The sequence below is a fragment of the Peromyscus leucopus genome, chromosome X (assembly GCF_004664715.2).
Source record: "Peromyscus leucopus breed LL Stock chromosome X, UCI_PerLeu_2.1, whole genome shotgun sequence".
Lineage (NCBI taxonomy): Eukaryota > Metazoa > Chordata > Mammalia > Rodentia > Cricetidae > Peromyscus > Peromyscus leucopus.
This window is the reverse complement of record NC_051083.1, coordinates 133,230,169-133,257,370: the sequence shown is the minus strand read 5'-3', so window position 1 is coordinate 133,257,370 and position 27,202 is coordinate 133,230,169. Positions and strand designations below refer to the sequence as shown.

The 27,202-nt window shown below is 37.7% G+C and overlaps 1 protein-coding gene across 5 annotated transcripts in view; it reads right to left on the bottom strand.

Annotated features, from left to right (window-relative positions):
• The window catches only part of Mtm1 (myotubularin 1), a 138,404-nt gene that overhangs the window by 93,541 nt on the left and 17,661 nt on the right, over positions 1–27,202 (bottom strand). For all 5 annotated transcript variants that reach the window (XM_028856586.2, XM_037199281.1, XM_028856589.2 and 2 more), the window contains exons 2-4: positions 13,612–13,682; positions 3,183–3,255; positions 1,667–1,761 (exon numbers count right to left, since the gene is read on the bottom strand). In XM_028856586.2, the coding sequence (XP_028712419.1) occupies positions 1,667–1,761; positions 3,183–3,255; positions 13,612–13,674 (231 nt within the window). In that variant the 5' untranslated portion in view covers positions 13,675–13,682. The remainder of the gene's footprint in view (positions 1–1,666; positions 1,762–3,182; positions 3,256–13,611; positions 13,683–27,202) is intronic.

The following is a 27,202-nucleotide window of genomic DNA, read 5'->3' as shown; positions in this document are numbered from 1 at the left end:
TGGTTGGTCAAAATGCAAAACATTGTTACTCTGTTACTCAACAATTCTACCCTTAGGAATATATCCTCAAACTACTGAAAATGTACACCTATGAAACATGTACATGAAGGTTTACAGCAGTGTGTTGCTAATAGTACAAAAGTTAAATCAACTCAAATAGCTATCAAATACTGGAGAGAAATAAAATGTGGCTTATTCATACAATAGAATATTATTAAGACATAAAAATGAATGAGAAACTGACAGATTAAATGACTTTGGTGAACCTTCATAATTTCATTTGTAGATCTTTCCATTTCTAATTTATAAATACATTTGGGGTTATAAATTATAAATGTACTGCCTCCTGCCAACATTGTATACTTCTATTTGATGATTTCTGTGTCAAACATTATATGGAAATGTTTCCAAGTTAAAAAAATAAATAAATAAAAATAAAAAAAATATTGTCAATGGCACTCCTGATGGTTTCTTTATTTTCTTTATACTTAAACCATCAAACACTAAAATTATTAATTGCCAAAGACTAACACCCAGCTCACTGTAAATCATCCTTCCTATTCTGGAAAACTAGAACATTCACTTATGTCTATTCTTTAAGTTAGAATTGACTCACATAGGTAAAATGTCCAATGGTAGGCTATTGTAGCCTGCTCCTATTCTTACCCTATTAGAACTATGCTACAGGACTTACAAGAAGCCAAGGCAACAAGTATATTAAATAGCATTTTTGGAATTCAGACATAATAATGAACATAATAAAAGAAAAAGAGCAAATGAAACAAACTAATCAGAACTGTGCTAAAGAAATGGATAGCTAAAACCAAGAAAACAAAAGCTAGATTTTCCCCCAACAATCTCATAGTTGTCTATGTACAAGGCAATAACAGGTTAGTCTTCCATGTATTCTAAACTTAAATTTGCCAGGAGTACATGGAAACACACCTGCTCCTACATTCTGATGTGAGCCATGATACCCCATCCTATCGACCATAAGTTCTTCTGTGATAGTCATAATAGCTATACATTTTCTCTTGTCTTTTTAGGGTATTTATGTTTCATGTCACTGCTTCATCAATGAGAACGTCCCTTGAAATGTGGTGACAAACATTTTATGGCCATCAGTTGAAAAAGTAGGTAGCAGTAGGCCACAGCATACTCATCCCAGTTTTACCCTCCTACTTAATGCTTTGTAAAAGTACACTTTTAGATAGTTCTAGAGTGGTAGACTTTAACCAAGGATTCACATCAACATCTTCCTTTGTGATGTTTTAGAAAACTCATGTGGGCTTGGACCATGGGCCTGGACATTCTGATATAGCAAATCTGAAGCATCTGTATAGCTTGTTAAAAATGTATAAGTTGTTTATTCTCATCCATGCTGCTGGTTAAAAACTACTGTTCTATACCAGTTTACTCTAATCACCTCTCCTCTCTATTCTCAAGGATAAAATCTATTTGAATATTTTATTCTATGTCCTACAAAAAGAGATGTTAGTTTTTTGGTTGTTTTTTTTTTTTTTCAGAAGCAAAAAAATTAAGAATTGAGAAGCAAATATACCCTGTGTTAATCAGATCCACAGTCAGTCTTGCAAGGTAGAGGAGAAACAGTTTAGCATCATTTTTAACAGTTAGAGTCATCTTTATGGTCTCTTAATCTACTTACCGTTTCCAAACTTCTTAAATAAAGACGATAATTTGTGATGTAAACTCTTCCCTTAATGGGGCCATTGAAAGGACATATGTAAATAACTTCTTTGTCTAGTAAGATAAAAAAAAGTACCCTAAAATAATGGAAATATAAACCAAGATATACAACAAATGGTACTAACTTAATATAAACTACTTGGATATGTTTAACTACAATAAAAATGTTGAAAGCAACACTGGCAAAGTTTGCACATCTCTGTGCCAGGCTGAATCAGGGCAGTGGGGAACTACTAGACCCATGTCTCCTCTAAGCACTCATGGCACTTCTGAGTTTGCCCTAAATGTTGTCACTACGTGAGACAAGGTGACCAGAGCCAGAGCACAGAAGTGAATGAGGGTTTTGCTGTTATTAGTATCTCATGATTGTAAGAGAAACTACTTGAGCTATTTCTCTTTCAATGATATCCTTGAATATGTTAATGACTTTTAAATTTTTAAAATGACTTTGAAATCCCCTTCTCTTCAGGTAGTAAATGAAAACTATATACTGAGGTCACTTCATGCCAGTTCAATTAGTTACTACATCAGTTAAAGGTCCATCTGCTGATATTCAGCACTCAAATGTCATATATGAAGACCATCAAAAGCAAAATTTCTTTGCTCTTATCCAGAAACTGAGAAGGACATATTTTACTGGTTTCAGTTTCAAGACTAGAATTATGAGTGTGAGTCCATGGACACCAAATAGCTTCTTGTGTTTCTTGTGGTATATGGCTAATTCACAAAGACACTTTTCTAAAACCTTCATTTGTCATTTAAAATAAAAATCTGAATCTTAATAAATGGAATGGTTCCCTGAAACAATGCTGATTATTGGCCCCAAATATACTGACATGTGGCAGGAAGGACCAACCCTAACACAAAAATTGAATGTCCATATCATCCATCAGCACTTGTCTCAGAAGCTATTACATACTTCTGCATTCTTAAGTCAGAGTGACCTGGCCTTTCAAAGTCGATTTTCTTCCTTAGCATAGGTTTATCATGAAAGAAAAAACAAAAACAACAACAAAAAACCCCACTGTATGGGAATGTTACCACAACCTTACTTAATTTCCATTTTCTGGCAAAAGATCTCCTATTATATCAAAGAGAAGAATCTTTAAGCTGTTATCATTTTGAAACATACGTCACAGCTTGGAAGCCTTAATCTAAATGTTCTTTATAGCCTTAAATTACAAATAGTGTATACTATACCTCTAGTTAGAAACTTTCAAGACATAACGCATGTTGTTCCCCCTAAATCATTCTCTTTGGTACAGAGACAAGAATATTTCTAGCTTTGTGAGCACCAAGCTCTTGAAAGAATTCTTAGATCAGGAAAGGCATGCAGTGTTCACTATGTTGATATGCTTAAACAAAGCTAGCCTATTTGTTCTCTCTGCTTTGTACAGAGCAAGTGAAACTCAAGGCACCTGATTTTGCTGTTCTGTTCCTCCAGTTCTATACCCCCAGCCTCAAAAGCTCCTTACCGGTAATTAGTGTTTCCCCTGGGAGTTGAGGAACACTCTTATTGAGATCCTGACTGACTCCATCTTGAGATACCTGAAAGTGAAAGGGGAATCAGAAGTGTTGATGTTATTTTTGCACAGATGGTAGCAAACAGAAATTCACTTTTAAAGAAAAAATGGAAGTTTAGCATTTAAGAAAACTAGAACAGAAAATTCAAACTGGGAAAAGAGAATCTGGGATGAAAATATAGCTCACTGGTAATTTCCCAAATCACAAGACACCCTCTATTCAATCTCTAGCAACAAAAAATTAGAAAAATCAAAGACTGATGTAGCTGCAATATTTATTAGATGTGCGAATTCCTAGTTTGCATTTAAATAATGTTATCAAAGTTTTAAATACTTTTAAGTATTTTAAAGCTAACATATCTCAGTAAAATGATCAAACATGAATGAAGTTAGTGTGCTATATGGTCATAGCTTTTGTTCCTATGCAATTGCTGTAGAATTATATCACAGACACACTTTCTGACCTATTATTTTATTAGGAACCTTATTCTAGGTAAGAGAAAGAGCAGTCTGTCAAAGACTTGATCAAGTTCCTAGGAACCATTACGGCAAAGTCCCCATTGACTTTATTTTTCTGTAGGTCTTCTGTTTCAGAATGTCCTGAGGCATATGCCTCACCTTGTTGGAGAATGTTTTTTAAGGTGTGTTACTTTTGTTTATGTTGCATTGGTTTAACTCTGAACCTTTGTTAATGTGTCTGTCTAAAACACCTGATAGTCTAATAAAGAACTGGCCAATAGCTAGGCAGGAAAAAGGACAGGCAGGGCTGGCAGGCAGAGAGAATAAATGGAAGGAGAAATCTAGGAGAAGAGAGAGGTAGCCAGAGAAGGAGGTGGACTCCTGGGGCTAGCCACCCAGCTACACAGCAAGCCACAGAGTAAGAGTAAGATTTATAGAAGTAAGAGAATGGGAAATGCCCAGAGGCAATAGGAAGACAGAATAAGTTAAGAAAAGCCAGCAAGAAATAAGCAACCTAGGCTGAGCGTTCATAATTAAGAATAAGCTTCCGTGTGTGATTTATTTGAGAGGTGGGTGGCAGCCCCCCCTACAGAGTAAAAGAGTTAAAAACTAACAAACTTCTGGCATGCCAACTTGGGGCTCATATATCCATCTAGAGCCTGAGAAAGCTGAACAACAACAAAAAAAGGGATACGGATCCTTTAAGAGTTTTGGCCTGACAGTTTCTGCCAGTCACTGAGCTTTTGAGCAGCCAGTATGTGAAGAAGGAACAAAAAAACTAAGTAAAAACGCCTGCTACAAGGTAAGTATAAGCATTCTAGAGCTTTAGGAAGGTTTAATGCAGTTCCTGGTCAGACAAACCTCTGAACTGCCTCGAGTTTCATGCTTGGCTTTCATGACCCAAGAAGCAGGGTGAGCCAGCTGAGAGCCGCTCAGGTGGAGAATCCAGGCGTACCTTATCAGTTTGAAAGTTTGCTCATATAGTCAAAAAGGCTAAAAGATACACAGTAAAAGAAATCAAGATGGAAAAACCTCTAAACAGGTTCCAGTGTGTTTTACAATGTGCATAGTCTAAAAGAAAGAAAAAGGGTATGGACAAACATAGAAAGAAACAGTTTAAAAATAATAATATTCTTTAAAAGAGAGAGTAAAAGAAAAAAGCCACATAAGATGAGAAATACACAGGTAGTTTGGATCCCGTATGTTGTGTTTATTGTGAAAGTTTTGACTGTTGAGAAGCAAAAGACAGCTGCTAGGACACATGTGATTGTGAACTGGACTGCTAAATTGAACCAATCTAGATATTTTTAAAATGTCTTAACTTTAAAAAAGAAGTCAAAAAGTATATTTATCAAATGGAAATTAAAAAATCCGTTGGAATTTTGCTTCCATAGGAGGTGAGAGGTTGTGGATTCTTTCAGGGTTAATATGGATCAGGTTTGATCAGGCAAGACCTCCTGAAACATGATAGGTGGTATCTATCAGTAAAGGTTATTGCTGGTCTTCCCAGGACTTGGTCATTATCTCAATTTTCCCTCTGGGACTCTAAAAATACTTCCTCCACACACAGCAGGAAAAAGTATGGAGAAAACTATGCCCACATTCCCCAGAGGGGTGTGGGAGGCTTTCGGTTATTTAATAGGTTATGGGTGTTTGTTATCATTTAGGTAAACATAGAATATTGACACAAATTTAAAGCTATTTTTGTTACACTGTATATATGTTTCTATTCTTGTTTAAAGTATTCTTATATATGGATAAAAATTTAAGGTTATTTTTATTACAACATATTGTATGTATGTTTCTATTTCTGTTTGAGGTATTGTGCCTATGTAGTTCATTTGGAAATGTAGGGTGAAGTTTTAGTTTTTAAAAGCTATTGTTATAAACTATTTAGGATAATCAAGAAACATAGGTTAGTGATTAGTCACTTCTTTTTGTTTGTTTTTTGTTTTTTGAGACAGGGTTTCTCTGCGTAGCTTTGCGCCTTTCCTGGATCTCGCTCTGTAGACCAGGCTGGCCTCGAACTCACAAAGATCCACCTGCCTCTGCCTCCCGAGTGCTGGGATTAAAGGCGTGTGCCACCACTGCCCAGCTTGTCACTTTTAACAATTAAATTTGTAGGTATGCTTTCCAGATCATATAGAGATATATTTTAGATAGACAGATGTCTTCAAACCTTTCAAACACCTATAGAATATGGCATTTAAAATGTTCTGTTAACTTACAAGTTTTTCATGACAATGATACATATCTGTTCCTGACAGCACCAATTTACTTCAGAGAAAATGATGGGCACTGAAGAAACTCCTTATGGAGTTTGCTTTCATTGTGGCAAGGTTAGCCACTGGGCAAAGAATGTGTTTTTTGCCTTTGCTGACAATGTGCTGTGCAGACTGGACATGCAGAACCCACAGAAAAGTGACCACTGAACTTTGTCAAAACAAGGCAGGTCAGTCCTTCAAAATTTCTGCTTCACAGAAGAGGCTGTCAGACATTCTGCAGGACAAAGAGCAAAGTGACCGATGAACTTTGCCAAAATTCCTGCTTCATAGAAAAGTCTGCCAGATATTCTAGGCCTGTAGGCTGAATGGATGTCTCAACGTTGCAGAGGAACTTTGGGTAACTGTCCAGGCAGCCAAATGTCTCTGCTGTTAGATCATATTACATCCTTCTGGGTCTTTGATGGAGTTGAAGACTAAATAGTTATAGTTGCAGTTTTCCTTAGTTATGATAGAAAGTAAATTAGGTGTAAAATTTTGGATTCACTAAGATAGGATAGATAATACATTATATTCTCTGAATATACTAACTACAAATGGATATAATACTGTGATAAAATCTTTACTTGATAATTGTTATTGTATATAGTCTTACTATGTTTAAGTTAAAACTTTTTCATTTTTATTTAGACAAAAAGGGGAAAATGTTGGGGAATGTTATTTTAAGGTGTGTTACTTTTGTTTATGTTGCATTTGTTTGACTCTGTGAAGATGTGTTACTGTGCCTGTGTAAAACATCTGATGGTCTAATAAAGAACTAGCCAATAGTAAGGCAGGAGAAAGGAAAGGCAGGTCTCACAGGCAGAGAGAATATATAGAGGGAGAAATCTGGAAAGGGAGAAATCAAGGACCCAGACAAGGAGGAGGACTCCAGGGGCAGGCCACCCAGCTACACAGCAAGTCATGGAGTAAAAGTAAGATTAACAGAAGTAAGAGAATGGGAAAAGCCCAGAGGGAAATGGTACATGGGATAATTTAAGTTAAGGACAGCTGGCAAGAAACTAAGACAAGTTACGGCCGGGCATTCATAATTAAGAATAAGGCTTCATGTGTGACTTATTTGGGAGCTGGGTAGAGGCCCCCCCCAAAAAAAGAGCAAAACAAACAACATCATTTAATCACTTCAGCAGCTCTGACAGGCAGGAAAGTACTAATAATTCAACTCAGGCAAGCCAGGTATGGAGACATACACTTTTAATGGCAAGTTTTGGCAAGCTGTAGCAGAATGATTACAAGTTTGAGGTCAGCCTGTATCACATAGCATGACCCAGTCTCAAAAACCAACCAACCAACCATCTACAAGTTAAATATCAGTATTCAAAATCAAAACATAATCTATAATGGTAAAAGTCTGAAATAAATTGATTTGTACACTATAAAGAGTTATTACATTATGAGGAATACTTATTAAACCATTAAGAAAATAATCTACCCACCTCCCTCCCAGCAAACAGGCAAAGGACATGAATATTTCACTCAATCAACAGGAATGGACAATAACATAGCTTTAAAAATAAATAAAGGTCAACCTTGTCAGTAATCAAGAAATAAAAATTAAAAGATACCTGCCTTTCTGGTTGATTATCTTTATACATTATGAAGTGGGAGAATATAGTAACCTTTCTGGTGGATCATATTTTCATTTTTTTTCTTTATTAAGAAATTTTCTATTCACACTACATACCACCCACAGATCCCATTTTCTCCCTCCTCCCATCCCCCAGCCCTCCCTCCCAAGCCACCTCACATACCCACATCCCCCAAATCAAGGTCTCCCATGGGGAGTCAGCAGAGCCCAGCACACTGAGCCTAGGCAGGTACAAGCCCCTCGCCACTGCACCAAGGCTGTGCAAGGTGTCACACAACCGGCACTGGGCTCCCAAAAGCCTGCCCATGCACCAGGGATGATTTCCGATCCCCCTGTCTGGGTGCCCCCCAAACAGTTTGAGCCAATCAACTGTCTTCCATATCCAGAGGGCCTAGTCCTATGGGGGATCCACAGCCACTAGTCCACAGTTCATGGGCTTCCACTAGTGTGGCCAGTCATCTCTGCATGTCCTCCCATCATGATCTTGACGTCCCTCGCCTGCCGAATCCCTCCTCTCTCTCATTGGATTCCTGGAGCTCAGCCTGGCACCTGGCTGTGGATCTCTGCATCCACCTCCATCAGTCACTGGACAAAGGCTCTATGATGACAGCTAGGTTATTCACTAGACTGGTCACCAGAGTAGACCAGTCCAGGCACCCTCTAGACCACTGCCAGCACTCCAAGGTGGGGGTCATCCTTGTGGGTTCCTGAGAGCCTCCCCAGAATCCTGCCTCTTCCTATTCCCATGATGTCCTCATGTATCATGGTATCTCCCTCCTTGCCCTCCCACTCTGTCTCTGTTCCAGAAAGACCCTTCCATTTCCCCATGTTCTCATCCCCACACCTCGCTCTCTGCCACCACCATCCCACTTCCAGTCCGCTCATGTAGTTCTCATCCACTTCTCCTTCACTGGGCCATTCATGTGTCCCTCCTAGGGTCTTTCCCAGTTAGCTACCCTCGCTGGTGCTGTGGGTTGTAATCTGGCCATCCCTTCCCTCACATCTACTATCCACTTATGAGTGAGTACATACTATGTTTGTCCTTCTGAGTCTGGGTTACCTCACTCAGGATGATATTTTCTACTTCTGTCCATTTGCCTGCAAATTTCATGATATCATTGGGTTTTTGTTTGTTTGTTTGTTTGTTTTACTGTTGAGTAGTACTCCATTGTATATATGTGCCACATTTTCTTTATCCATTCTTCAGTTGAGGGGCATCTAGGTTGTTTACAGGTTCTTGCCATTACAAATAATGCTGATATAAACATAGTTGAGCACATGTCCTTGTGGTAAGAGTGAGCATTCCTTGGGTATATGCCCAAGAGTGGTATAGCTAGGTCTTGATGAAGACTTATTCTCAATTTTCTGAGAAACAGCCATACTGATTTCCAGAGGGCTGTACAAGTTTGCATTCCCACCAACAGTGTAGGAGTGTTCCCAATGCTACACATCCTCTCCAACATAAGCTGTCTTCAGTGTTTTTGATCTTAGCCTTTCTGATAGGTGTAAGACAGTATCTCAGAGTCGTTTTGATTTGAATTTCCCAAATGACGAAGGATGTTGAGTAATTCCTTAAATGTCTTTCAGCCATTTAAGTTTCTTCTGTTGAGAATTCTGTTAAGCTCTGTAGCCCATTTTTCAATTGGATTGTTCAGTATTTTGAAGTTTAGCCCTCTGTCAGATGTGGGGTTGGTGTGGATCTTTACCCATTCTATAGGCTGTCATTTTGTCTTATTGACCTTGTCCTTTGCTTTACAAAAGCTTCTCAGTTTCATGAGGTCCCATTTATTAATTGTTGCTCTCAGTGTCTGTGCTACTGGTGTTATATTTAAGAAGTGGTCTCCTGTGCCAATGCATTTAAGACTACTTCCTACTTTCTCTTCTATCAAGTTCAGGTGTAACTGGATTTATGTTGAGGTCTTTGATCCACTTGGACTTGAGTTTTGTGTATGGTGACAAATACAAATCTATTTGCAATGTTCTGCATATTGACATCCAGTTATGCCAGCACCATTTGTTGAAGATGCTTTCTTTTTTTCATTGTACAGTTTTGGCTTCTCTGTCAAAAATCATATGTTCATAGGTGTATGGATTAAGGTCAGGGTCTTCAATTCAATTCCATTGGTCCGTGTGTTGGTTTTTATGCCAATACCAAGCTGTTTTTATTACTATAGCTCCATAGTAGAGCTTGAGGTCAGGGATCGTGATGCCTCCAGAGGTTGCTTTAATATACAGGATTCTTTTAGCTATCCTAGGGTTTTTGTTTTTCCATATAAAGTTAAGCATTGTTCTTTCCATGTCTGTGAAAAATTGTGTTGGGATTTTGATGGGGATTGTGTTGAATGTGTAGATTGCTTTTTGGTTAAGATTGCCATTTTTACTATGTTAATTCTACCTATCCATGAGCATGGGATATCTTTCCATCTTCTGATGTCTTCTTTGATTTCTTTTTTCAGAGACTTAAATTTCTTATCATACAGGTCTTTCACTTGCTTAGTTAGGGTTACCCCAAGTAATTTTATATTATTTGTGGCTATTGCAAAGGGTGATGATTCTCTGATTTCTTTCTCAGCCCATTTATCATTTGTATATAGGAGGGCTACTAATTTTTTTGAGTTAATCATGTATCCTGCCACCTTACTGAAGGAGTTTATCTACTGTAGGAGTTCCCTGGTTGCATTTTTGGAGTCATTTATGTATACTATCATATCTGCAAATAGTAAAAGTTTGACTTCTTCCTTTCTAATTTGTATCCCCTTGATCTCCTTTTGTTGTCTTATTGTTCTAGCTAGAACTTCAAGTACTATGTTGAATAAGTATGAGGAGAGTGGACAGCCTTATCTTGTTCCTGATTTTAGTGGAATCGATTTTGAGTTTCTCTCCATTTAATTTGATGTTGGTTGTTGGCTTGCTGTAAATTGCCCTTATTATGTTTAGGTATGTTCCTTGTATTCCTGATCTCTCTAGAACCTTTATCATGAAGGGGTGTTGGATTTCTTAAAGGCTTTTTCAGCATCTAAATGAGATGACCATATATGGTGTATTACATTGACAGATTTTCATATGTTGAACCATCCTTGCATCCCTGGGATGAAGCCGACTTGATCATGGTGGATAATTTTTTTTGATGTGTTCCTGGATTCAGTTAGCCAGTATTTTATTGACTATTTTTGCATCAATGTTCATGACCGAGATTTGTCTGTAATTCTCTTTCTTTGTTGCATCTTTGTGTGGTTTGGGTATCAAGGTAACTGTGGCCTCATAAAAAGAGTTTAGTAATGTTCCTTCTGTTTCTATTCTGTGAAACAATTTGAAGAGTACTAGTATTAGCTCTTCTCTGAAAATCTGGTAGAATTCTGTGCTTAAACTATCTGGTCCTGAGCTTTTTTTTTTTTCTTTTGGTTGGGAGACTTTTAATGACCGTTTCTATTTCCTTAGGGGTTATTGATCTATTTAAATAGTTTATCTGGTCTTGATTTAACTTTGGTATGGGTTACCATTTCTTTCAGATTTTCCAATTTTGTGGAGTACAGATTTTTGAAGTATGACCTGTTGATTCTCTGGATTTCCTCAATGTCTGTTGTTATATCTTCCTTTTCATTTCTGATTTTGTTAATTTGGATGCTCTTTCTCTGCTTTTTTGGTTAATTTGGATAGGGGCTTGTCTATCTTGTTGATTTTCTCAAAGAACCAACTCTTTGTTTCATTGATTCTTTGTATTATTCTCTTTGTTTCTATTTTATTAATTTCAGCCCTCAATTTGATTATTTCCTGGTGTCTGTTTCTCCTGGGTGAGTTTACTTCTTCTTTTTCTAGAGCTTTCAGTTGGGCTGTTAAGTCACTAGTGTGAGATTTCTCCAACTTCTTTATGTGAGAATTTAGAGCTACGATTCTTTCTCTTAGCATTGCTTTCATAGTGTCCCATAAGTTTGGGTATGTTGTACATTCATTTTCATTGAATTCTAAGAAATCTTTAATTTCTTTATTTATTCCTTGACCCATTGGTGATTCAAGTGGGCATTATTCAGTTTCCATGAGATTGTAGGCTTTCTATAATTTTTGTTGTTGAAATATAACTTTAAGCCATGGTGGTCCAATAAGATACAGGAGGTTATTTCAATTTTTTTGTATCTGTTGAGATTTTCTTTGTGACCAAGCATGTGGTCGATTTTGGAGAAGGTTCCATGGGGTGCTGAGAAGAATGTATATTCTTTTGTTAGGGTGGAATATTATGCAGATATCTATCAAGTCCATTTGAGTCATAATGTCTGTTAGTTCCCTTATTTCTCTGTTAAGTTTCTGTCTGGAAGACCTGTCCATTGGTGAGAGTGGGGTGTTGAAGTCTCCCACTACTAGTGTATGGGGTTTGATGTGTGATTTAAGCTTTAGTAATGTTTCTTTTATGAATGTAGGTGCCCTTGTATTTGGGGCACAAATATTCAGAATTGAGACTTCATCTTGTCAGATTTTCCCTGTGATAAATATGTAATGACCTTCCCAATCTCTTTCAATTGATTTTAGTCTGAAGTCTATTTTATTAGATATTAGGATAGCTACACCAGCTTGCTTCTTAAATCCATTTGATTGGAAAGTCTTTTCCCAACCTTTTATTCTGAGATAATGTCTGTCTTTGAAGTTGATATGTGTTTCTTATATGCAGCAGAAGGATGGAAACTGTTTTCATATCCATTCTGTTAGCCTGTGTCTTTTTATAGGTGAATTGAGACCATTGATATTGATGGATATTAATGACCAGTGATTGTTAATTCCTGTTATTTTTTGGTGGTAGTGTTGCACATTGCCCTTCTTTGGTATTTGTTGGTGTGGGACTATCTATTGCCTGTGTTTTCATGAGTGTATCTAACTTCCTTAGGTTGGATTTTTCCTTCAAGTGCTTTCTGTCGGGCTGGATTCATGGAAAGATATTATTTAAATCTGATTTTATCATGGAACATTTTGTTTACTCTGTCTATGTTGATTGGGAGTTTTGCTGGGTATAATAGTCTGGGTTGGCATCCATGGTCTCTTAGTGTCTGCATAATGTCTGTCCAGGACCTTCTGGCTTTTAGAGTCTCCATTGAGAAGTCAGATGTTATTCTTATGGGTCTGCCTTTATATGTTACTTGGCCTTTTTCCTTTGTAGCTCTTAATATTTTTTTCTTTATTCTGTATGTTTAGTGGTTTGATTATGATGTGGCGAGGGGACTTTTTTTTGGATCCAGTCTATTTGGTGTTCTGTAACCTTCTTGTATCTTTATAGGCATTTCCTTCTTTAGGTTGGGAAAGTTTTCTTCTATGATTTTGTTGAATATATTTTCTGTGCCTTTGAGTTGGTATTCTTCTCCTTCTTCTATCCCTATTATTTTTAGGTTTGGTCTTTCCATGGTGTCCCAAATTTCCTGGATATTTTGGGTCATGACTTTATTAGCTTTAGTGTTTTCTTTGACTGATGAATCAATTTCCTCTATTGTATCTTCAGCGCCTGAGATCTGCTCTTCCATCTCTTGCATTCTGTTGGTTATACTTGCATCTGTAGTTCCTGTTCATTTACTCAGATTTTTCCACATCCAGCATTACCTCAGTTTATGTCTTCTTTATTGTCTCAATTTCAGTTTTCAAATCTTGAACTGTTTCCCTCACTTGTTTAATTGCTTTCTCTTTGGGTTTTGCACGTCTTATCATCATAGCCATCAAATAATGCCATAATTACAAAGGTATAGTAGCCTGCTTAGTCAGTCTTGGTTTTCCAACAGCTCCTTTAGGAAGCTCTCTGATATGGAGGACTGCTTCAGATCTGAATGCAAGATCTGATAGCAATTCTTGAATAATTCTTCAGCAAAGCATTTACAAAGCAAAAATCATTTAACACATATTCTATTTAAATCTTTCCTGACACAAGGTGGGATGATAAATAAAACTCTGTGTCTCCATTGCCTTATGCTATGTGAACACATAATGAAATTTATGATTCAATTAAGACCCAAATGATTGTCTAATACAAATTTGAAGAGAGAAATGCAGAGATACAGTTAAATATAAAAACTGAACTTACCATTTTAATGGATTCATCCTCCAAGGAGTGTGAATTATACTTAGATGTTGATGGAGAAGCCATCCTAGAAACTACCAAGGAAGACAAAAATTCTCTATTAATAGAACTATTTCAAACATGTGATTAAAGAGTTAAATATTTCAAGAGAACAATCAGTACTTAACTTTGTAGGCCCTATTTATATCTGAGGGCCCAATAGATAAAAAAATACAAAGAATTGCCAGAGCATGGACAGAAAATGTCCAAGGAAGAAACAAGTTCAATGCTATCTTTATTTTGTTCTTGGTTTTAGGTTTGGTAGGGAGAGGCTAGAGGTGTGCCATACATTTCCAAAGTTTCATTTAAACGTTAAGAAGGTGGTGTGCTAGGAAAACAGCTAGATGATAAATGATTATTAATGGCCATGTGTGATAACACAAATTTGGTCTCTAGACCTTGGGAAGCTGAAGTAGGAGGATCGTTAAGTACAAAGACTGCCTGCATTCTTGAGTGAAACTCTGTCCCAAATTTGAAAAAAAAAAAAAAAAAGAAAAAAAAAGAAAAGGTTTGGGGAACACAGAAGAGGAAACAAGAGCTAAATAGTAAAAGGGAAACCCCATAGAGTACATCATGCTTAATCTAGGAAATTTTATTCATAGTGTTCAAGTTGCCATGTTAAAATCAAGTGAACAAATATTTTAATGTTTACCAATATATGACAAGTGTGAAATTTCTATACCACTTAGTTTTTAAAGATAATTTACAAGCATTCAAGCAGAATTATGAAAGGGTGAATAATATCACTCATACAATTCCCCTTCAAGGACCATTTTCTCCATATTAAGGAGTTTAATTGAAATAGATTTGACTGAAATAAAACTCATAGGAATTATTTAGTTAAATATTTAGTTAAATAATTTTCTAGTGAAAGTATGTATTTCAGGCACATAATGCACATTCCTTAATTCAGCCATGGACAAAAGCATCATTTTCAGAACATACATGTGGTGGTTTGAAAGAAAATGGCCCCGAAAGGGAGTAGCATTATTAGGAGGTGTGGCCTTGTTGGAGGAAATATGTCACTGTGGAGGCAGGCTTTGAGGTCTCTTTTGCTCAAGTTTCCCTCAGTATGACAGTAAGTTGACTTCCTGTTGTCTGCAAGATGTAGCATTCTCAGTTCTAGCACCACATCTGCCTGCACACCACCATGGTCCTCATCATGATGATAATGGACTGAACCTCTGAAACTGTAAGCAAACCACACCAATTAAATGTTCTCCTTATAAGAGTTACCATGGTCACGTTGTCTCTTCACAGCAATAGAAAACCTTAAGACAACACATAAAACTATTTTTTAAATGTTTATTGTTATTTGTGTGCATAATGTGTATGTGTGGGCATGCATGCTGTAGTGCATGTGTAGAGGTCCAAGGACAATTCTATGGAGACAATTCTCTCCTTCCACCTTTACCTGAATTCCAAGAATTGAAACTCAGGTCATCTGGCTTGCAAGGCAAGTGCCTTTATCTGCTGGGCCATCTCACTGGTTGCACAAAACCATTCAAATGTAAGTATTTATTTAAACTCATGAAGATGTGAACAACAATGGAAAACAAGAAATGCTTTAGTTATTTTAGTTATCAATATTAATGAAAGGACAGGGATGAAGTCACTAGCAGGTAAGCCATATCTACCTTCAAGGTGACTGTGGATATCTATGAAACCTTTTGAACATATTACATTAAAACAACAGGCACAGGGCTGGGGAGACAGCTCACTCAGTAAAATGCTTGCCTTGAAATCATGAGGACCCACCTAGAACCCACATTTTAAAAAAGCAAGGTATGGTATATGCTTGTAAATCCCAATAGGGAGGATCCTGCCTTCCTAGCCTGCCTGCACAACTTACTTTCTGAGCTCCAGAACAGTGAGAGAATCTGTCTAAAAACACAAGGTAGACCACTTTGGAGGAATACCATCTTCACATACCACACACATATGTACTCACAACCCGCCAACCATGGTCTCTCTCTGTGTCTCTGTCTCTGTCTGTCTCTCTATCACACACACACACACACACACACACACACACACACACACACACACACACACAAGAGCAGTCATTCCCTGACAAAGCACAGCATGGAGCATACCAACTCACTCTGGCACACCTTCACAGTGCTGGCCAGTGTCCTTAAAAAAGCCTAAGAGAAGTAAACAAAAAGCATAGAAAGAAAAACATGAAGATGAAAAGGTGGAGAGATATAGAGGTGAGGGAATCTTACACTATTAGGGCTGTCAGGCGGCTCCCACAAGAGATCAGCTTGACAAGGGCAAAGCTTGTGTCCATTTGGTTCATGATGAATGGCATTATTAACACTCTAGTGAGTGTGTGGAAAATACACACTATCATGAGAGGAGGTTGACTTCAATACTGATTTATCAAATCCCACAACACTGGAACTATGAACTATTATTGAATCTTAAAGATGAACTATTAACCCAGATTAATGGCACACATCAAACTCCCAGCAACTAGGAAAACAGGTTGTAGGTTTATCCCAGTAGTTTGAGACCAGCTGGGCAATAAAGGAATAAAGGAGAGGTAAAGGAAAAAAAAGTGCTGGTAGAGAAAAGAGGGAAAAGAAAAAGTGAATTAGGTGGTAGCTTTATTTAAAAGGAATTAAACTTTAACTTTTGAAAAGATAATTAACTGCAAATGAATTAAATTCAGACAAAATATTACATTGTGCTTTGCAAGACTCCTCTAACCTTATGAATATGTGCCACAAAATATTATTCTTAGACATAATAGCAGAAGGGGAAGATGAACTCAAAAGGGCTGATCAGATGCACCTGCCTGTATGTTGCTGGAGAGTTTCTCTCCAGGTCCCACCAAGCCCCCACAGTCCCACAATCCATGTATAAAATAATCACTCAGATGCTTATATTACTTATAAACTGTATGGCCATGGCAGGCTTCTTGTTATCTACTTCTTTTATCTTAAATTAACCCATTGCTATTAATCTATAAGTTGCCACATGGCTTGTGGCTTACCAGTACCTTACATCTCGCTTGTCATGGCGGGGGCTGGCAGGTTTCTCCCTCGGCCTTCCTGTGACCCTCAATTCTCCTCTCTGTTAGTCCTGCCTATATTTCCTGCCTGGCTACTGGCCAATCAGTGTTTTATTTATTAACCAATCAGAGCAACACATTTGCCATACAGAACATCCTACAGCACCTGCCCTGAAATTATCTATCTGACTAAATAAGATTATATAAAAGGATAGAAGAGGTTCTTCAGTAAGACATAAAATAAGGTTTTAGTAATAAGATACTTGAATGTCTAATAGATCAGTGTTTTCAAACTAAAGTTATTATTGCTAAGTAAATGAAGATATTTAAAATCCAAGGCTATACAGTACACTTACTATCAACCTGTCTGCTCATACAATATTTGTTCACAAACCATGACAAATAAAGCCAAATGTGGTAATGCATTCCTGTAATCTCAGTACTTGGGAGGTAGAGGCAGGAGGATCGGGAGTTCAGGCCCAGCCCAGGCTACATCAGACTGAAAACACACACACACACACACACACACACACACACACACACACACACACACACACACACACACAATGGGGGGCAGCATGTAGGCAGACATACAGAGACAAAGAGTGTTAGGGAATATTACTTTAAGATGTGTTACTTTTGTTTATGATGCATATGTTTGTTTAACCTGTGAAGCTGTGTTATCATGCTGTCTAAAACACCTGATGTCTAATAAAGAGCTGAACAGCCACCGGCAAGGCAGGAGAAAGGAAAGGTGGGGCTGGTGGGCAGAAAGAATTAATAGAAGGAGAAATCTGGGAAGTGAAAAAAAAAAAGAAGTAGCCAGAGAAGGAGGAGGACATCAGGGGCCAGCCACCCAGCTACACAGCAAGCCATGGAATAAGAGTAAGACTTACAGAAGCAAGAGAATGGGAAAAGTCCAGAGGCAAAAAGTAGATGTGATAATTTAAAGTTCAGAAGAGCTGACTAGAAACAAGCCAAGCTAAGTTTGGGCATTTATAATTAAGAATAAGCCTCTGTGTGTGATTTATCTGGGAGCTGGGTGGTGGACCCCCTAAAAGACCAAAGACCAAGCAACAACAACAGACACAAACAGACACAGAGACCTACCTTCTTTAGTATCTGTGAAAAAATACAGTCTAAAATAAATATAGATGAAGAAAGCCATGTCTACCTCCCACGTTTGAGAAAAAAAAATCATTATATGATTTACTTTTTCCCACTGTGTCATTTGAAAGCTTTCATTAGCTAGGCATGGTAGTACACTCCTGTACTCCTAGCACTTGGACTGAGTCAGAAGAGCACATTCAAACTAGTCTGGGACACACACACACACACACACACACACACACACACACACACACACCTGTTTCATCTAACCAATGGTATTGTGTCACCCAGAATGCACGAGGATCTGCGTTCAATTCCCAGAGGCACACCAAAAACAAACCTCAAAGCAAAAAAAAAAAAACACCTAAAAGTTTTGATCCGAAATTGTGAAATTCATCACAATTTCTGAACATTTCCATCACTTCAAAGAGAGGCCTCATGCCTAGTCATCATCATTCTGTACTCCCAATGCTGAGGCCCTTCAGCAGACAGACAGATTGCTTTCTATCTCTACAGATCTGCCCACTCTGGGCCCTCATATACATAGCATCATATAACATGGTCTTTATGTCTAAAGCCCTTTCTAGGACTTATACCTGCCACTGTTACTGTTAAAAGCTGGATTAAGCACAATCCTCAGAGATTCAAGGGCCTGGGTGATGATAAGGGTCAGTTCCACAGTAAGTCTGGCTTTAAATTTTCATCAGTGAGCCTCTGTGTCAAATGTGGTGGCTGGTCCCCAAGTATGCAGAAGCTGCAACACTGAGACATTGAGAGCAAGATTTTGGAGCTGGTGCAATACAAATCCATCTCTGCAAGTGAGGAACTATTTGACTTGGGCAAGTTATTTAATTTCTCTGAGCTCCTGTCCTTACTTTATTTTCTCACTGTTGGGCAAAATGAGTTAATTTAAGAAAAGAACCACTCCATGTATCTGTTAATAATTATCAGCATTTTAATTATGAAAGGCTAATTATTCACTGTGGTCAACACAATCAATTCTACAAATAAGCCCTTGCCTTAGAAATACCAGGGAGAAAGCAAGCTACTATATGGACAGTGTTTGGCTACTGATGACTGAATTATAAATTTTAAAACTGCACGTGCCCACAATGACTGGAACAGGAAGCAATGTGCCACTGTAAAAGATGCCCTAAACAGATCAAGTACAGAAGCAGCTGCTCACTTGGTTTACAAAGCATTTTGCCCAAAGCCTCGAGCAATAAAATTTTAATCCTTTTAATTAAAAAAAAAAAGTTATTGAGGGGGCTGGGTTCAGTGGTTAAGAGCACTGACTACTCTTGCAAATGACCCAGGTTCTGGTCCCAATACCCACATGAGGCAGTTTACAACCAATTGCAGGGTTTCAGATGCCCTCTAGCCTCTGTGGGCACCTGTATATATATATATATATATATATGGTACACATAAACTCATGCAGCTTTACACATATACACATAAATAAAAATAGTAAATATTTATTTAAAGAATTCTCTAAAAATCAGTGCTTTGTATCTTGGCTTTGATACAAAAACTGAAAAATTCTATATACAAACATAGGATTTTTATCCCCCTCAAGACATTTTTGTGATGATTAAAGCCAAATATCCCCCTGTTACAGAGGCTACAGGGACTAGAGAGGGGTTATGAGTTCCTGGGGTGAGTCATTGGCTGGGCCAACTAGCCTATGTCTCCTAACATCACAGAGTACTTTTCATCTGGGGGAAAAGTCTTCGAATTAGTATCTCAAAGCAAACTAAATGGTGTGACTGCTTCTAATCTCAGTGAAAGAGGAGGTTTAGAAGACAAAACAAACAACAAAAACAGTTAAGAGAACTCAACTCACTCAGCTCACCAGTCTCTAAGGCCTGGAACCCCCTCAAATAAAAGTACATAAAGATGGCATTTACTGAATAAAACTTAGTTTTAAGCATAACATAACCTTCACCATCTCTCTTGAAATTCAAAACAACCTCAGTGGGTCTTCCACTCTCCCTGTTCCTGTTTCTCATTCCAGCACTTAGCACCTTTCAAATAGTCATTGTGGTTACTGCCCACCTCCTCAAAAGGATTAGAACCTTCCTGGCAAAAGGAGCCCTCATTTGCAGGCTAGAACATATCTATTTTATTTACTCCTGTATTTATAGCACCTACAACTGTGACTAGTACCTAATAGGTACTTAATAGGTTAAGTGTTAAATGAATTAATTGCTCAATAACGACTTGGACAAGGATCTTGACACAATTTCACTTAAGCCAGAAACCCATGCAAGCTTATTCAAATAAATAAAAAGGAACAACAAAGTCCCTGGCTCATCAGGATATTCCCTACATGATACTCTGGGCGGCAGAGCTGAAGTTTTAGCTTATACTACTCTGAAACAATTTTCACCAAAGAACTGACACAGTTTTATCCTCTTCTATAGGCTCTCTCATGAAACAGACAATTTAAGGCACCCAAACTCTTCTCCCACACATCTTTTGTTCCAGACCAAGAAATTATTTTAAAACCATACAGTGTATACACAATACCTGGACTATATAACAAACAATTTACAACAAGTGTGAGCCATCTTTATCCTTATTGAATGGGTCTCAAAGCAGCATGGTTACAAACACATTTTGCCTTGGACCTCACAAGGACTTTGCCAGCACAATCTAAACACCCAGGGGAGGGAGCTTCATCTCCAGGGTCACCTGATTTGTGATCCATAGCCCTTGCCGAGTTTGCCGAGTGCTAAATAGTGAAGGAGCATGATACTTTCTCCTTTGATCAGTTCTAATGTGATTTATTACTTTGCCTTGGCATTTGAATGAACTCAGAGGTGCTTTCCCCCACCACTCCAGATGGTTGTGCGGACCTATCCAGTCTCAGAATGACATTTCTAAAGCCTGCCAGCCAACAAGGAGTCATGAACAAGTAACCTGTTTAGAATTCCTGTCTTTTGAAGACCACTGTCTTTGTTTGGAAATCTATTTTGAAAACAAATGTCATGACGTTCAGGCAGGAGTGTACAATATTATTAGACCCAATACTCCCTTTGTTATAAAACAAACTCTGCAAAAATTCCTTTGCTAGCTTAAGAGGAGAATTGTAGATGGTATCAATCTAAAGACAATTTTTCCCCATCTCGTTGTGTGTCCCTGTGTATGAATGTGTGTGGACACCAGAAGACAACCTTAGGTGTCATCTCTCAGGAACCATTTACCTTGTTTTTCAAGACAGGATCTCTCACTGGCCTGGAGCTAGCCAAGTAGGCTAGGCAAGCCAAGGGAACCGTCTCTAACTCTGTGGTGCTGATATTACAAGTACATGCTAGGCCACCTGCCTTTTTAACATGTGGCTTGGGACTTGAACTCACACTTGCACAAGAAGCTTTGAGCCATTTCTATATCATTGCTTTAGATTGGCATATACAGCATTGGGTCTCATCATGGCATCTTCACATGTGTCATTATATACTTTGTTCTCATCTGTTCCCTGAAGGAACTATCCTCCCTCTCTCTGCTGGTTTCTTTCCTTCCCCTAGTCAGTACCCCTTTCTGAAATATCAACATACTGCCTTAACTGTAGGCTAAAATGAAATAAATAGGCCACCATGGAACCAGGAATCCTATTGTACACTCCTAATTACACCAAATAGTGAATTTTTCATTCAAACTCCTCCCCCTCATTTCAAACCTAGCCTCTTGGAAAATACCAAACCCAATGAAGACCACTCTTTAGTCAGTATCTGAGTGCTAATAAATGCACAATTTACGAGAGATCCAACTATTCACACTTCCCACATGTAAAGTACTTTGACCATGGGCCACTTAGGAGACAGGAAAATAAAAACAGACCTCATCATGCCTTCAATGAAACTACTATTGGAACACAAAAGACTGTTCAACATTTCAGCCATTTTGAGCCCATTGTGACTATCAATTTAGATTCTACATTTGCTTATTTGGGAGAAGAGCTACCCCAACCCATATAAAAATAAACTATAATGTGAAACAGTAGGGGTTTGTTTCATTTTATCCATTTTCCTTTGACCAGGGATGGTAAACTGTTCCTGTAAAGGGCCAGATAGTAATTATGCAGGGTCTGTGAGCCATACATCTCTCCTGCAAGCACCCAACTTGGCAATGTAGCACCAAAAGAGTGACACAAGAACTACATATTTCAATACAATTTCATTTACAGAAAAAGGCTGCTACCTCCTGCTTTAAACTATTAAGTTGTTCCCAAATGAACTTTCCTCAGCCAAAACAAATAATAACCATGTCCTTTTAAACTGCAAAATAAATTATTAATTCTGCCTTTCAGTTTGTCAAAGACAACACTATGCCCAGCTTCAAAACAGTGTGACACGGTTAAAAAGGAGAATTGATCTATGCCAGAAGCAGTTTCATGTAGGTTATTTTGATGGTGAGCATATGTGTAATTCTACAGCTCTCTGGGTTTGGTTTTTGCAGTAAGCCACTAGATCCCATATTGAACACAATTTAATCTCAGTATCAGCCATTAGAGTTTTTTTACTTTGCTGTTTTTCTAGCTTATTTCTTACAGAGTGAGAAGTCATTCTTTGAAGTTTCTTTTTTCAATATATGGTTGATGTTGGGATGGTTACTCAAATCAAGTGATGAGTGATGAACTCCAAGTCATCCTTGGAAATAGCAAATCTGTAGCCTAACATAATTATCCTTTAAACTAGAGAATATCACTTGTGAGAAAGCCATCATGGCCACATGGCTGATCTAGAGTGGAGTGCTGAGTTCTGGCAAAAAGCTGCATCTTTCTTCCAGTGAGTACCTGAAAAGGGCTGATGTGAATTATGTACAGTCCAGATTTTAAGAATCATACTTTCTCAGGGATCTCCACAAACTAGTGGGTGTCCTCGCTGCCCCTGTGATACAGCCTCTGTACGGGAAAGGCCTCACGTGACTTTGTCCCTGGTGTTCCTCTGGGGACACCTGTGTGAGAAACTGCATGCTCCAGAACCAGCTCTCGTGTTCTTTGGCCAATGCCGGAGTGTGAAATAGTCCAACGTGGGATTTTTCTTACTGGTAGTAAACAAAGGATGATCCCAATTGGGAATCGTGACTTTCTTTTTTTTTTTTTTTTTTTTTTTTTGATGGTCATGTTCTGTTTTGAAATAACCTCTGTGTATTTCATTTATTTTCTTTTACCTGGCGATCTCTGAGCAGGCTTCAGATTTTGACAGTTGATGAAAGATACGACAAGCATTAATGTGTGGGTGAAAAGTTTGGTGAAATTCTGAGTGAAGTTTTAGTTAAAGTTGGTTGAACTTGGGATTGACTGGGAGGCCAAAGATTTAAAAAGCAGAAGATTCTCTCAAGACACAAGTTGTGTGATAATAGTGTGTTTTGTGTGTGTGAATGAGAATTTGTAAATGTTGAATTCTAGGCTTTGACAATCATTGTCAGTGCAGATCAAGCTGCAAGTATTTATGTTTTAAAACTTAAATTATAAAGCTAGTTAAGTCTTTCTAACAACTAGTTTTAATGTTTATGAGCATATTTTACCTACATTACCTTTTCAGGATGTTGAGAAAGATGCATCACAAGCACAGGCTGGAGGCTGGGGGCTAGATGGTTTTGAGGAAGAGGTCTTGGTGGACTCTTTCATAGAGCAAAGGGAAGCAATGCCTTCTGGGAATTGAGCTAAGTTTTAATCTAGTCTTTAAGATTAGAAGTCAAAAACAAAAATATTAAGGAAAGGAAAACCTAATTGATCTTTGAAGCATTGTTATGTGGAATTGAGTGAGACTTTTGAGGCCTTTCTTCTAGAAAACAAGGACTTGGTTGTCAGGCCTATATTAGGCCTAAACCTTGGTGCCATGTATTTGTACTTAAATCATTTCAATGGAAATTGTCTTAGTGATTGGAACTTCTAGTGCAGTTTGGAGTTCTTCCATTTGAAAAATGTGATATTTGCATGGGATTGTTTGAATCTTGTTTTCTAGTCCCTCCCCATCACCACCCTCATAGTCTGAAGGTAGATTTTTCTCTTGATAAAGGAACAAAAAAAGTGAACATCTTGTTTGTAAATTGGTGTCTAGTAACTAGTGGTAAACTTGAAATGGTAGAATTCTTTAAAGCCTAATTCTAGGTAGCCTTAGGAAAATGTATCTTAATTATTTTTGAACCTGTATTCACTTTGTTTTTTTCAAATATTTTAAGTTATATTTTCTTTTTAAGAGCTGCTTCTTATTTGGGGCTACTTTTTTTTTTTAAATTGAGGCATAATTTATAAAAGGGTACATTGTTTTGATGAGACTTTTTACAACTGTGGCTGGATGTCTTTCTTTAGTCTTCCAAGAAGGGCCATTTTACTTTTTTAGAGTTACTTTTAAAAGTCATGAGGTCAACAACTTGGAACTACTATACATGTAAGTGCTAATGCAAATTAAAGCCCAAGTTGACCTCCAGCAGCAGTTCATTCTATGTTGACAGTGAGAGAACACTTTGCCTGTTAGGATACTGTTACTCGTGGACTGAAATGCTGAAGAAACCCCTCCCCCTATTTTGTTTTTTGCAAAAATCAAGGTATATTCTAGGGTTTCCTGGTTGACCTCAACAGATAAACTGAGCTGATAGTCTTAGTTCAGAAATGATCTGAATGTAGATTTACAGTCTACGCGTACAGCTGGCTAAGTGAGATCGCTTTCACAGTTCTGCATGTATCCCATCGGCTCCCCATTAGTTACTGAACTCTTAAAACTGGTACTGTAACATTAAAAAAAAATATATCTCTTACATTCTAAGAGACAAACTTTTGCTGAACCTCACAGCCAGAGTGAATCATATACCTTGAAGTTACTTAAGATTTAAGACTGCTAGCCATCTTTGTATTCAAACTGTTAGTTTAACCTGACTTTAAGAGAACAATGTAACAATATCAGTTGTCTTGGATATCCCATATGATCAACTTTTACAACTTAAGCTAATGCATAGCTGCAATCTTATGTACTCTTCCATGTCCCAGATCCCGTAATACATGTGTATCATTTGCTGAAAACAACTTCCTAGAATCATTTAGTGGTATTGGTTGATAAAAAATGATGCTTGCTATTAAAATCAACCATTTATGGATATTGGTTGATAAACAATGATGTTTACTATTTAAATCAACCATTTATAAGTATTGGTTGATAAGCAATGATGTTTGCTATTGAAATCAACCATTTATGGGTATTAATTTATAAACAATGATGTTTGCTATCTGGGTCATTTGGAATCCAATGGAGCCAGTGATTTAATCCCTTGTAAAACTCTGTTAAAGATTTCTGTAAAGTATCCCATTTCTTCCCCATGTTATATTTTCTGTTCTGTTCAATAAATGCAGAGTGAAAAAAAAAAGAATAAAATATGGATTAAGTCAAAAAAAGGAGAATTCTATACTCAAGAATTTGTATTTGCAATCCTAATTCTATCACTTAGTAATAATAGTCCTGCAATATTACATAGAGTGAAGTTCCCTGTCCATAAAACAGGCATCACACCACTTGCCCTAGCTGAAGGTGAGGAGGATCATGAAAATGATACCATAACAAATGACATAACATACCAGTTCCCTCCTCCAACTGAGGCATTCCATGAACTCTTAAGTCATTCCTCAACTAGGTATTGAGGGAAACTCTTTCCCTAGAAAGACTCAAATAATTGTCTACCCCCTCTTTATAGGGTACCACAAACAAGGCAAAGTACAATTTGATAAAAAGCTAACTTGTGGATTAGGCTTACTTATGGAGTATGGATGAGGAGTGATCCCAAAGCAATTGTGCAACCCAAAAGTCTCACCCTGACATAGGTGACAACTTCTTCACAGCTGCATGGATGCAACTTCATCCCTTCAGTTAACCTTCGGTCCTCTACATGCTCTATCTCCTGACCAGGAAGCCATTTGTAATTAGAACAGAATAGTATACAGCTAGAAGGGAATGGTTGAGATCAGGTGAGAGTCCAATGACTCTCCTCACATCCTTTAATGGGGGAATGTGAATAATCAATAAGCCCAATCTTGAGTAGTCATAGATGCAGTGATGAAGATGATATCTCACATGATAATCTAATCTCAGCAACGGGCTAAATGTCCAAATAGACATATGTAACTCATATGTGTTAGATCAATTTATCTTGGCTACTTCAAATCTCAGTACTAAAAGTTATCTGGTTTAATTAGAGCAATAGAAATTGTAAAGTGCTAAGTTTTTTTTTTTTACTTTGAAATTCATTCTTCTCATCATTTATAAGAAGTTAGCTCAAAGATGCATCTACTTTTATAGCTTTAAATGTTGCAAAGGTCTTTGGCTGAAACCAATTCAGAGGCAGCTAAATAGGCAGTCTGAATCATTTTTTTGTCCCCAACAGCCAGTGACGGACTTTGGATAGATCCATTTACTCTATTTCTTAATCTCCTCATGACAAATACCACATCTTCAGGATAGTTGACTGGCTTTAGTGGCATGAGCTGTTAGCCATGGAACAGGGTAACTTTAGCTATCATAAGCTGAAACTGGTATGGCAAATAATCTATTTAAAAGTCAAAAACTATCAGGTTACTTTTTTTAATGGACAAAGGCAACATAGTGATAGGGAAAGCATTTAAGTAGACCATTAGAATCACCAAGGGATCTTGTAACAGTCAAATATTTGACAGTAAACAAAGTTTTAAAATAGGAGTAAGATCAAGTTCCCATCCACCTGCCAATTCCAATACTCATGAACACAGCTAATCTGCTCTACGACAAAACAAAATCTTTTGTTGAATTAGTTTTTGCAGCGAGAATTATTCCCCAAAAGTACATGTTAAATTTATAAATAAAAGACATTTTTAAGCAAAATGTTCAAATGACAATTGCTAAGGAGTAAAAACAAGTAAAGAGTTATAACTACTACAGTAATGGAGAATGCCACTTTTCAACATTTACATTACATTTCACTACATTACCACAAACCTTCTCAGTTGCAGGCTAAGGGACCCTCAAAGAAAAGCCCAGAGATTAGGCAGTAATGGCAGTCTTACAACCAGAATTAGTGGTGTGGGGAAGGGCAGAACAGAAAGGTGCTTTAAAGCACATGTGCAATTTGTAGAAATAAATGAGAGGAAAGGACTTTGGGTGGAACCGGCCATTGAAACCAGTTTCTCCAGGTGCTTTCACTCAAAGGTAGAAGCAAGAGCTTTTCTCTGGTTCCTCTCACACATATGCACACTCCACTTCTTTCTATTCTGTATGTGTTTCTAATATTTCAAAGCTCATACGGTACTGGACCTCCCAGCGACCTTTTGGATCTCCTTCTGTTAGATTTCTAGAGCTTCCTAAAGTCAAGGGCTATGTTTTCTGTTGCTGGCACACTTTGGACACACAGCACCCAATAAAGAACATCGCCCTCGAAAATTTCCATGACTTTGGAGAT